The sequence below is a fragment of the Physcomitrium patens genome, chromosome 20 (genome assembly GCF_059467195.1).
Source record: "Physcomitrium patens ecotype Gransden chromosome 20, ASM5946719v1, whole genome shotgun sequence".
Classification (NCBI taxonomy): Eukaryota; Viridiplantae; Streptophyta; class Bryopsida; order Funariales; family Funariaceae; genus Physcomitrium; species Physcomitrium patens.
In genome coordinates, this window is record NC_143429.1 from 9,069,815 (window position 1) to 9,080,678 (window position 10,864).

Below are 10,864 nucleotides of genomic sequence, written 5' to 3' on the forward strand. Positions count from 1 at the left end.
GTATTGAAATTTTAAGATTTCAATACTAATTAACTAATTTTGATATTCTTGAAATGTTGATTATCAAGTTGAATGAGAAATTTGATCTTCTAATTTTAGTTTCCATACTCTGTTTGTTTGTTTTTTGAAATCAAAATAATTAAATAATTAAATAAAATCCTTACTACCTGTCAAATATTCAACTTTGATCATATAAAGAATATATCGAATATGCTGATGTAGAACTACAACCTACTGGCATTGTTAACTATGAAATCACTATATATATATATATATATATATATATTTAAAGTAAAAATAAATAAAAGTAAAGCCACTAACTTTAATGTAATTTTGAAAATAACTTTTGGGTTAGGAAGATGAAACTCATAGACTTGGGCTTCTTTTCTACAGAAAATTAGTTTTAATAACTAATATATTTACTAAATGCCAATTTGACGTACTAAGTATTTTTCTTCCTTGGTCACATGACAATCTATTAAAATACAGCACCTATAAACGGACTTATTTACCAACACACACACAAAAAAAAAAAAAAAAAAAAAAAAGGTTAAAGCGTGAAGCGTTACATCAGATGCTATTATCCGTGTACATTCCACGAACAATGAAACATAACAATGTTACAAAAACGTTCATTCTTACAGTAATGAAGTGCAAAAATGCTTCTAAAAAGGCAAAATGAGAATGAAGATGAAAATCATGTTATGATCGGAACTACGCTGACAAGGCTGGTGTCGGTGGAGGCACGTTGATGTCGGTATCCATTCTTGCATTAGACACAAGGGCATCTAGCGTTCTGTTACGGCGACCAGTGAAGAACTCCCTCGCGTCTCGACGTCATCAAGTCACTAGCAGGCAAACCTGCAGTAAATCTTTGCAAGCTTTGCCTTGGAAAGCCTTGCAAGCAATTATCTTCGAAGCAGCAGAAGCAGAAAATGGGATTGGAAACTACGCCAACAGACAGTAAACACAGTTGAGATGTGAATATGGATTGAAAGAATCGATCATTCGTTGTCAGTTTTCTGTGTTGTCAGGAACGTGTCGACCCCCACTCATGAGTCTGCTTCTCTCAGCACTCAGTCATCATCACTGTCGTCCATGTCCGCCATGTCTTGCATCATGCGGCTTTCCCACATGGCTGTCTTGATCTGTCGGAGCTCTTCGATGTCCTGCCACAGGCGGCTGCTGGCAACCATCTTGTGCTCCGCTAGCTGCGCACGGCAACCTGCAAGTCCCCCCCACCGCAATCAACTCATTGTGACCATATTGAGACATCCACAAGGTTGTGAGTACTGATGGATCCATTTCAGCGTTTGTTGTCGCACATGCACCCTTGTGGAATCGGTTTGTGTACCTGAAGATGCGCAAAGGCAGACGCCGTCTTTTGCCATGGTTGTAATGTAGTTGAGAGCTGAAGCCCGGTCGTAAATGTGTTCACAGTCTTCACTGCATCGAAAATGAAGCAAAAGTCTGATTAGTCTCCCGATCTGATTTGGGAATGAACTGAATATTGTAACCAAAATCTTGACATGGATTGGATAAAACTGCAACCTGCGAACTGGGTCTTCTAGATCAGTTACAGGTATCCCACTAACAGGGCAGACGATGTTGAGTACAGAATAAGAGTGTGTCGCATGCGCATCATCATCATCTCCCTCGTCTATTTGCTTCCCCGCTTTTCGGCAACACTGGCACTCATACCCAAGACGAGTAGTCGGTGAGATATTCTAAAACATGTTCATACACTAAACTTTTGAGCAACCCTTCACATCACTTTTTACGAACCCAAGTGGGAGCTTGATCAATCTAACCCCCCCGTGCTTTGCATGCACATTGCAGAGAGACGACCAACTGAATCTTAGATAAAGAAGAATCTTTGTGGAATTCTTCGAGTTATGGATTTGAAATAAAATTCGTGAGCCTCACATGGAACTCTTCGCTGCTCTCACGGTCGGTGTGCTCTTGAAGCTCCAGCAATCCAACATCTTCAGCCAGAGTCTTAATTTCATTTCTAATGTTCGGGAGTAGAGGTAGTTGCTTCAGACAATCTCGCTGGGTTGAATCCGAACTGCAAATTGCGACGTCTGCAAGGCTGTTGATCACACCATCTATGGTGGCTATTACGGAATCCGCTTCGACTTGATCTTTGTCAATTGCGTGGATTTCAGATGCGTCCCCTAATGCGCAACACGCGTACATCTTTTCCTCCTCCTCTAGGCGCTTCTTCAACTCCACAAATTCTGAATGCTTCCTAGCCCTGGCTTCATCATCCTCCTCCACATCCACCCCCTCCAGAACAAACTTGACGTGAAGGTCTTGCAGAAATTTCTGTTGCCGCTCATCGAGGTCATGAAGCAACTTATTCACGAGTGCTGATTTCCGATCTGCTCCTGCTCCTTCTAGACCCTTAAGCTTCTCACGTCTCCCGGTCCCCATGTCTTGCTCGCTCGCTCTCTGAGTTCCTGAGTTTTGGTCAAAGACGATCTCCACGTCGTCGGCCACAATTTCCTCTTCGACTCTATTATCCTGCTTGATGCGAGTGTGATCCACCTGAACCAGGGGGTTGGAAATCTGAAAACACTTGCGATCATGCATGATGTGATCACCCTCCTGTGGGGACTCTTCCAACACCGCATTCGGGTCTTTTGATTCTTCTGATTCTTGTGCCAGAAGGCTCGTGAGCAAAGCCTTGTCGTCCTCCTGTACCAACCGTAACATCTGAAGTCCATCCAGATCTTGCTCCAGCCTGTCTGTTTTTGTCTCCTTCTGGTTCAAGTCCGTGACGCAATTCTCCATCTCTCCACACACATTCCCCATTTCTTCGCTCAAGTCCTCCATAATATTCAGCAGAGTACATACAAATTAGATCATTCTTGCATCCCAGTCCATTACACCTAGGTTGTCTCCATTTTAACACTAAACATACTTGATAGCTGCATACGATGGTGCCTTACGTTAATGCCAATATCATGAAAGTGTCAGATGAAAGGGGGGAGGAAGAATGAAAAAATCAAAACCAAACGTTGAGAAAGTTACACAAACGGATCGACACTGTATTGTGTAAACTTGTCAGAGTTTTAGTATTAGCACAATTCAAGGGGAAAAACCAAATCGTTAGAAACCCATGATAAGTTTGTGTCAAGTTAAGACACGCTACCGTGGTAAATCTGCGCATTCAAGAGGGAACTCATCTTCCAATATCGAGAATATGACAAAACTATACCTACCGAAGGTGCTTTAGTTTTACAATACAAAAACAATCACTCTACGAGCTCACAATTGAATTTTATTTTAACTGATTCTCCAAGTTCATTCAGTATCACCCTCGACGAGCAACTCTGAAACACAAACTCGCATGGAAGTCGACATAATGTGTGCGTCTTCGTGGAAATGGAGAGGAGATGAGGACAGTAAAATTAGCGAGCGAATAAGACTGCGAGTTCTGAAAATAAAATCACAAGCGAAAATCACTAAAAGAACCAAAAAACTAAAAATAACATCATGGAACTGTGCAGGAGGTTAAGTTAGTCAGATTCAGAAAGACGCCAAGGCTAAGAGCTTGTAATGGACTCAGGGAAGTGAAAAAGAAGAGAAAGAGGTGCCATTGAGGCAGTGTCTATTGGAACCCAAGAGACTGTCGGTCACAACCGCTATACCACACAGAAGAAGGATACAGTTCCATGACCCCTGTCCCACACCCCATTCGTTTGCGACGGCGATTATACTTTCCAAGTACCCCAATTTCAAGTCAAAGCTCATGCCTCTCACTCTCTCGCGTTGTTTGGGTGGTTCATGAACCCTCAACAATCTCTGTGCTCCTCGCTCTTCATACGTGGGCTCTCCCTCTCACAAGGTAATCTAGCAATGGTCGTCTTTCCACAAACTGCAGTAGAGAAGATCCTCTATCAAAAACAGTGAAGCTTTCCCAATTGGAAAACTTGGTAAAATTTCGAATAGCTTCGTATCACTGACTCAAGAGAGGGACGATCGTAAAAATAATCCTGTTTCGTGTCCTCCTCTTCATCCTCCAATGCTTGAGAGTTTTCCATGAGATTCTATTACCTCCGAAACTCCTCTAACATCAATCAATTCCCAAGCTTGGGATCCAAACACCACACACGAACCCACATCATCAATCCTCAGAGAACACCAAAAGAGGCACTGATGCTTTCTCGACTGATGTCGTCCACCATAGACTATTGCAATTTCGGACTTGAACTGGGTGTGATCAAACGTAAGAGGGAATACTTTTTGAAAAATCCAATCGCCATGCCAAAACCCACATTTGACCTCACATCCACTCTGTGTCGCACAACAAGTAAGCTTCTCCAGAATGAAAAACTGTGACCTAGAGTGCCGCATTGGAGGCAAATGATGCTGTTACTGCTGCTGAATTTGCAATTTCAAATTGCAGGTAAATTGGACAATGAATCTCCAATGTTTGCTAATGCCTAACCCACAATGGCCAAGTCCCCTCCGCCGAATTCCATCCAAATGTCTGCAGTGCTCGATCACCGTGGTTCAAATGTCATTCCACATGATTTAATTTCGTCGCTTGACAGAGAATCCAACTTGGTGAATTTAAAGGTGGGATACAACAAAGCAGAGCTTGAATTATCCCCCGGTTACGAGTTGCCGACTGCCCCCACTAAATGGTGATCATCTCTCAGATAAATCTTCGCTTGGTTCCCACAAGGAAACAGACTTCGTGTCAGCAATGTGCATCAGCAGCAACTTGCGGACATGTTTGTGTGGGAGAGCGCAGAATGGACGTGTTTTGAAAGACCACCGCTCAACCTGACGACAGAGAGCGGTTTTGGTGATGGAACTATTGGAAAGATTGTTTTCACACTTCAAGATAGATGGGAATTTGTAAGAAAAAGAAACGCAACCATGCCGACTTCTAGCCCATCTCTGAAAACCTCTCATGTTAGACAATGGGATTCAAAGATACATTTTCAAAAAAATAGCTTCCTGTGGATTCAATTTCAACAACACATATTTCAGTAAACACAGATGTGAAGAATGCTCGAACAATGTCATTCAACAGGATTGTAAAGAGGAACTGTTTGAAATCTACTCCCTGAATTTAAAAGAGCGGAACCGACTTCAATTTGTATTTTCTTTTGATTGGATTGAAACCCTACTGTACTCAAGATGTTTTGAAAATGTGCCCACACGCACGCACACACACATTTACACTTGAATTTTTCCTGCATTTTTTATGGTTGGTGAACCCGTCTGTTGTGAAAGTTAGGAAATACATAGAAACTCTAACAAACTGCAACTAGGAATTTTTGCTTTTCACTAGGTTCAAGTTGTCCAAGCCCAGACAACACACCGAGAGTAGCTGTTGAAAAAAAACCAGAGGTTAAGTACACAACCCAGAACTCAAAACAAGTTGAAGGAGTGATTCAAGCCATAAAAGCTAGTGACAACAAAGATCAAAAGAAGGGGAAGCTAACTGTTTGCGTCTTACAACACGTCACTGAGGACGTGAGGGATGTTTACACTCTAGGGAAGAAGTTGGGTGCTGGAAATTTCGGCATCACCTATTTGTGCACCGAAAAGAGCACCGGTGATGATTATGCTTGCAAGACTATTTCGAAGAAGAAGCTTAAGTCGAAGGACGATGTTGCAGACGTTCGGAAAGAGCTCCAAATCATGCATCATTTATCTGGTGAACAGAACACGTGACCTCATTTAATAAACAATGTTGACTATACCCTACAAGCACATTATATTTCAATCACATCATATCGACAATTCGAATCATAACTGATGATAAATCAGCTTTTTGACATTGAACTCGCGCAGGTCATCCAAACATTGTGGCTATCAAAGGTGCATTTGAAGATGAGGCGTCTGTGCACTTCGTTATGGAGCTATGCGCTGGTGGCGAACTCTTCACTCGCATCACTGAGAAGGGGCATTACAGTGAGGCAGCTGCAGCTTCTGCGATGAGAACCATCGTCAGCGTGATAGAAACTTGCCACATTTTGGGTGTCATACATCGCGATTTGAAGCCTGAGAATTTCCTTTTGCTGAACAAGCGGGAGGATTCACCTCTGAAGGCAACGGACTTCGGGTTGTCCACGTTTTTCAAACCTGGTGAAGTGTGCAAAGATGTGGTGGGAAGTGCATTCTACGTTGCACCAGAGGTTTTGAGAAGGAAGTATGGACCCGAATCCGACATCTGGAGTGCAGGCGTGATCCTGTACATTCTGCTCTCAGGAGTGCCGCCGTTCTGGGCAGACACAGAGGATGGCATCTTTGCCGAGGTGCTGAAGGCGAAAGTGGACTTTGACACGGACCCATGGCCTAAAATATCCAAAGATGCAAAGGATCTCATTCGAAAGATATTGAACCCAGATGTTAAAGCGAGGCTTACAGCAAGTGAAGTATGGGTCCAAAACGCATACGAAGTTGTAAAATGTAATTAAATCGCAGATGCAAATGTTTATGCATTCTGTAGACTCTCCCTGACAAAACATAACAAATATATATATATATATATATATATTAAACTACAGGTGTTGGCGCATCCATGGGTACGAGAGAAAGGTGTGGCATCAACGAAGCCCATGGACTCCTCGGTGCAGAACCGGCTCAAGCGCTTCGCGGCGATGAACAAGATGAAGAAACTGGCAGTGCGCGTGATCGCGCAGTCGATGTCGGAGGAAGAGATCGCGGGGCTGCGCAACATATTCAAGATCATGGATGTAGATGGGAGCGGCACTATCACGTTTGAGGAGTTGAAGCAAGGGCTACAGAAGGTGGGGTCCAACATGAGGGAGGCGGACGTGCGCGACCTGATGGACGCAGCGGACGTAGACAAGAACGGGACGATCGACTATGGGGAGTTTTTGGCGGCGACGATCAACATGAACAAAGTGGAGCGCGAGGAGAACATGCTGGCGGCGTTCCGGTACCTGGACAAGGACAACAGCGGGTACATCACGGGCGAGGAGCTGCAGAATGCGTGCGCGGAGTTCAACATGGGTGAGATGAACCTGGAGGACCTGATGCGCGACGTAGATCTGGACAACGATGGCCGCATCGACTACCAGGAATTCGTGGCCATGATGCGCAAGGGCACGGGCACCGCGCCCCCGCAGCGCGGCGCCCGCATGGAGCCCTCCTTCGGGTTCTCCGCCGCCCTCCAACTCTGACCCTCTCCACGTTCATCCCTTTTCCAACACTAGTTCTAATTCTAATGCATGTCCCACATATTATATCGCAATTACAGATTAATAGTATCTGGGTACTGTGGTCAACTACGTTTTGTCTAGAATAAATTTCAAAACTTATTTCCTGATTGGGTAGTTCGGAATTCACGCCCTTGTGACAGTATGAAATGAAAATTGAAAACAACTTCATCAAGAAAACAAAACATTTTCATCGTCTGTATGTAAAAATAGATTTTCATTTTCAAGGTCTAATTACACCTTGGATCGAGTAAAGGTTCACAAATCCCGGAGACTGTTCTACAAGCCAAGTGGCAATGTCCACGCTTTTCGTGAATAGAGTAAATATATATATATATATATATATATATACTTAGTGACGCGGTATTATCCGCTTGTGTGGACCAATCCTCCTCATTCCTTTTGCTTTCTTCATGTAAATCATTAATTTATTTTCGTACATTGATCTTTCCACGAAAATCCACAAATTAAAGACTGGAGGATATGGAGAAATCGAATTGATCTCCAACCGGGCTTGTGCTTCCAGGATCCATCCACGAAGAGAAAGTTCCGGGGCCTTAATACCGCCACGAGCTTTCCGTCCGTCGGGAAGGTACATTTATCTTCAAATAGAAGAGACATTCGTCCATTTGATGCCGAGGATCCGATGGTCTTGTGGATGTTTGCATGAGCTCAGCCTGGCGTGCGGAGTGGCAAGAATCGCCGGATCCTTGCACAGCATCTGGGATCCTATTTTCGCCCTAGTTAGCATCGTTGAGAATCGCCATGAAGCTATCGCTGCTTCCGTGTGGGCCACGCCATGAAGCTCAGATCATCTGGACAATACTCAGAGGTGTGGTGTTAGGGGAGTACTGGCTCAAAAGGAACGCGAAGGTTTTCAACCCCGAAGACTGGGCTCTTGAGCAAATTACAGAAAGATCATGGAAAGGCCATGAAGGCTATGGTCGCCTAGAATGGAAAAACATAACACACGCCTAGGCTGATGATGAACCAGCCTATTTCATCTTCGATCATTTTGACAAAACCTGGGGTCCCAATAACCTGCTCTGTACTAGAACAGGAACTGGAATACAATGGCTTAGTTGCAATAATAGACGTACATTATATATATATATATATATATACATATACATTAAAATAAAAAAAATAAAAAAGGTCCTACTTAAAGGTTGTAATATATCCCACTTCGACTCACTGGTCCAGTCTCGCCAGGCTGGGGGTTCTTTTACTCTATTTTAGCCTGGTTATGTATTAGTCACTCCCTGCAATGAAATCCATTTCATATGTGCCAAAAACAAAAAAGCAGAAAAATCCCTCATCCTCGTGCAAAATGAATGATACCGACTCCCTTCCCTGTGGCTGATCATTATCAGTGAATTTTGGTAGATACCGAGAATAGGCAACTGAGGTGGGCTTCATCATAAAATCCACCCCATGGCGATAGCACCTGGATTTCGCCATTGATGCCGCGCGACGGCGAACGCGTGAATTTCTTTCCGACGAGTACAAGTGTCGGGTTTTTTTTATTTTTTTATTTTTTTATTTTTAAGAGTTCGTCCGGCTGAGATTGTGGGATCGATGTCGTGCATGGAGGCCGGCACTTGGCTTAAAGTGATGCCCCACAGATCCACCCCCTCAACCAGGCCCCAGCATAAAAGCACATTCATCAGAGGTAAATTGAGCTGGAAACTCAGTTTTTTCCGCTGTCGTTAATTGAATTTCGGAAGTATTTCAGACAATTCTATCTCAACGGTTAAGCTCGGCAACGGATACAGATCCCTCTTTAGAATGTAACCCTGAAGAGGTGGAGAAGTTTAGGCGCGATGGAGCGGAACAACCATTCCGCTTGGGTCCTGCTGTAACTCATTATTCTTCACTGCAAATTTGCCACGAAGACTAGTGGATCTCACACTCACGTTGAAATTATATGATTGACTTGCCTCGTGAAGTCGAAACAAGTTAATATTAGAGTTATTAGAGGGTTTTACAGAAATATGGAGCTTGTGTTAAAAGGTCAAAAGCAATTTATGACTTGTATGCAACTATTCGTTGTTGGGTTGTAAGCAATGTACCAAGATTAGCCACTAAGAAATTTAAGAATTTTTAACAATATTGATTACAAAAATGTAGAGTTAATTTTTGCTCAAGGTGGAAGACCATATTTTTTTGAAGTAGATGATGAAATAGTAAAAAAATAAATGTATATAATATATATATATATATATGTATATATTATTTTAAAAATAATAAGTAATGAAAATTTTCTTTTTAAAAAATAAGTCTTTTAAAATTACTTTTGAATATTAACATGCTCAATTAAAATAAAGTATAAGTATTACACAAATAATATTCAAATTATTTAAAAGAAGAAATTTCTGTAATAATTTTTTTTTAAAAAAAATGATTAAAACAACACAAGCACTTGATAAAATTAGGTTGTACTTAGACAAATATGAACTTCAATAAAATATCCTAGAATTTTATCCCCGATACAATCTATAATTTAAAATCTAATTAGAATAATTAGATATTTCTTATTTAGTATAAATTCTAGATTTTAAATTGCTATTAATTTTACACAAATAAATAAAGTAATAAAGTAATAAAAAAAGTATCATAATTTGTAATTTCTTTCCAATTACACATAAGTAATGTCTTTGTGAAGAACACAATTTAGAAGAAGATGCATAAACTCATAGAATTTGAGTTAAAAAGAAAGTGACAAAATAGAAGAAAGTATGTATATTCAAGGATGAACTGGAATGGCTATTGCCATAGATTAGAAAACATAAGACTCTTGAAACTAGACTAAAAGCAAGAAAAGAGTTGATAAGAGTGAAGAAGGCTTCACTCTTGTCTCTATATATACTATCTAACTACGGGCTACATGGCAATGTTCTATAGGGCCTCCAATATGTTTTGACTTTGTAAGACACATGCCTTGATTTACAAGGCAAGTTTTTCTATGTGTAGGCCAAATAGTTAGTTTAGTCTTCAAGCAAACAACATGTGTGGCACATGGCCAACTTGTTGACCATATTTCTAACCCAAAAAGTCAATTATAGACACCTATAAAATCAAAGCAGCGTCTATGAAGCTTCTATAGAAGATATTATAGAATTAACTTATTTTTATTTACTTCTATTTACTTCTATCTATTTATACAAGTAATTACTAGCTTACATATATATGTCCATGACATTACCTCCTCTTCTAGGGACGAGTTCTATGAGAAGCAGTCATCATATGTTGAGAAAATCTATGATGTGACAAATTGTATTTGCCACATACTCAGATCTTTGTTTTCTTCAAAGATGGTTGATAGGGCCTCTCAACCATCAATAGTGTCTCATACCAAGGCAAGAAGACTATCCTGTTATTTGATCATTGTTGAGGCCTTCACAACTTCCTTCAAATAAAATATTTGGAACACTGTCAGGAATTGTTCCTATTTTTAATAAAATTACCAAACATTAGGCAAGTTAGCAAACAAAGGCTTTTCAATTAAATCCATTGATTGTTGATTTTCTCTCTCTTCAATGTTACAAATACAAAAAAGCTACAAACAATAATTGAAAGTAAAATGTTATCTTGCCTAGATCTTGTTTCTTTTATAAGGAAGGTCTTCATCTTAATTTTGATGGATGTTGTTGATA

General features: G+C 41.1%; 2 protein-coding genes across 7 annotated transcripts; one reads left to right on the forward strand and one right to left on the reverse strand.

Moving 5' to 3' along the window:
- Nucleotides 1-306: 306 nt before the first annotated feature.
- On the reverse strand, nucleotides 307-3,638 carry LOC112273033 (uncharacterized). The gene is made up of 5 exons (XM_024501353.3): nucleotides 3,158-3,638; nucleotides 1,927-2,933; nucleotides 1,552-1,688; nucleotides 1,355-1,446; nucleotides 307-1,225 (listed from the first exon to the last, which is right to left on the reverse strand). The coding sequence occupies exons 2-5, from the start codon at nucleotides 2,836-2,838 to the stop codon at nucleotides 1,077-1,079; spliced, it is 1,290 nt and encodes a 429-aa protein (XP_024357121.1). The 5' UTR covers nucleotides 2,839-2,933; nucleotides 3,158-3,638; the 3' UTR covers nucleotides 307-1,076.
- A 7-nt stretch (nucleotides 3,639-3,645) lies between these two features.
- Nucleotides 3,646-8,385, forward strand: LOC112273032 (calcium-dependent protein kinase 26). 6 transcript variants are annotated; one of them, XM_024501351.3, is made up of 6 exons: nucleotides 3,703-3,853; nucleotides 4,415-4,872; nucleotides 5,312-5,680; nucleotides 5,818-6,401; nucleotides 6,534-7,147; nucleotides 7,735-8,385. In XM_024501351.3, the coding sequence occupies exons 2-6, from the start codon at nucleotides 4,863-4,865 to the stop codon at nucleotides 8,009-8,011; spliced, it is 1,854 nt and encodes a 617-aa protein (XP_024357119.1). In that variant the 5' UTR covers nucleotides 3,703-3,853; nucleotides 4,415-4,862; the 3' UTR covers nucleotides 8,012-8,385. The 6 variants fall into 6 exon arrangements, with proteins under 6 accessions (XP_073385248.1, XP_024357119.1, XP_073385250.1 ...); XM_073529149.2 differs by having other exon boundaries at nucleotides 3,714-3,853; nucleotides 4,563-4,872; XM_024501352.3 differs by having other exon boundaries at nucleotides 3,717-4,414; nucleotides 4,563-4,872.
- The last annotated feature ends 2,479 nt before the right edge of the window (nucleotides 8,386-10,864 follow it).

Coding starts and splice junctions, on each gene's coding strand:
- LOC112273033 (XM_024501353.3), bottom strand. CDS start 2,838: ATGGAGGACTTGAGCGAAGAAATGGGGAATGTGTGTGGAGAGATGGAG. Junction 1,689..1,926: donor AGAGCAGCGAAGAGTTCCAT/GTGAGGCTCACG, acceptor TATGAGTGCCAG/TGTTGCCGAAAAGCGGGGAA. Junction 1,226..1,354: donor CTGCCTTTGCGCATCTTCAG/GTACACAAACCG, acceptor GGGGACTTGCAG/GTTGCCGTGCGCAGCTAGCG.
- LOC112273032 (XM_073529147.2), top strand. CDS start 3,793: ATGAACCCTCAACAATCTCTGTGCTCCTCGCTCTTCATACGTGGGCTC. Junction 6,402..6,533: donor CGAGGCTTACAGCAAGTGAA/GTATGGGTCCAA, acceptor ATTAAACTACAG/GTGTTGGCGCATCCATGGGT. Junction 7,148..7,734: donor CGCATGGAGCCCTCCTTCGG/GTTCTCCGCCGC, acceptor TTGTGCTTCCAG/GATCCATCCACGAAGAGAAA.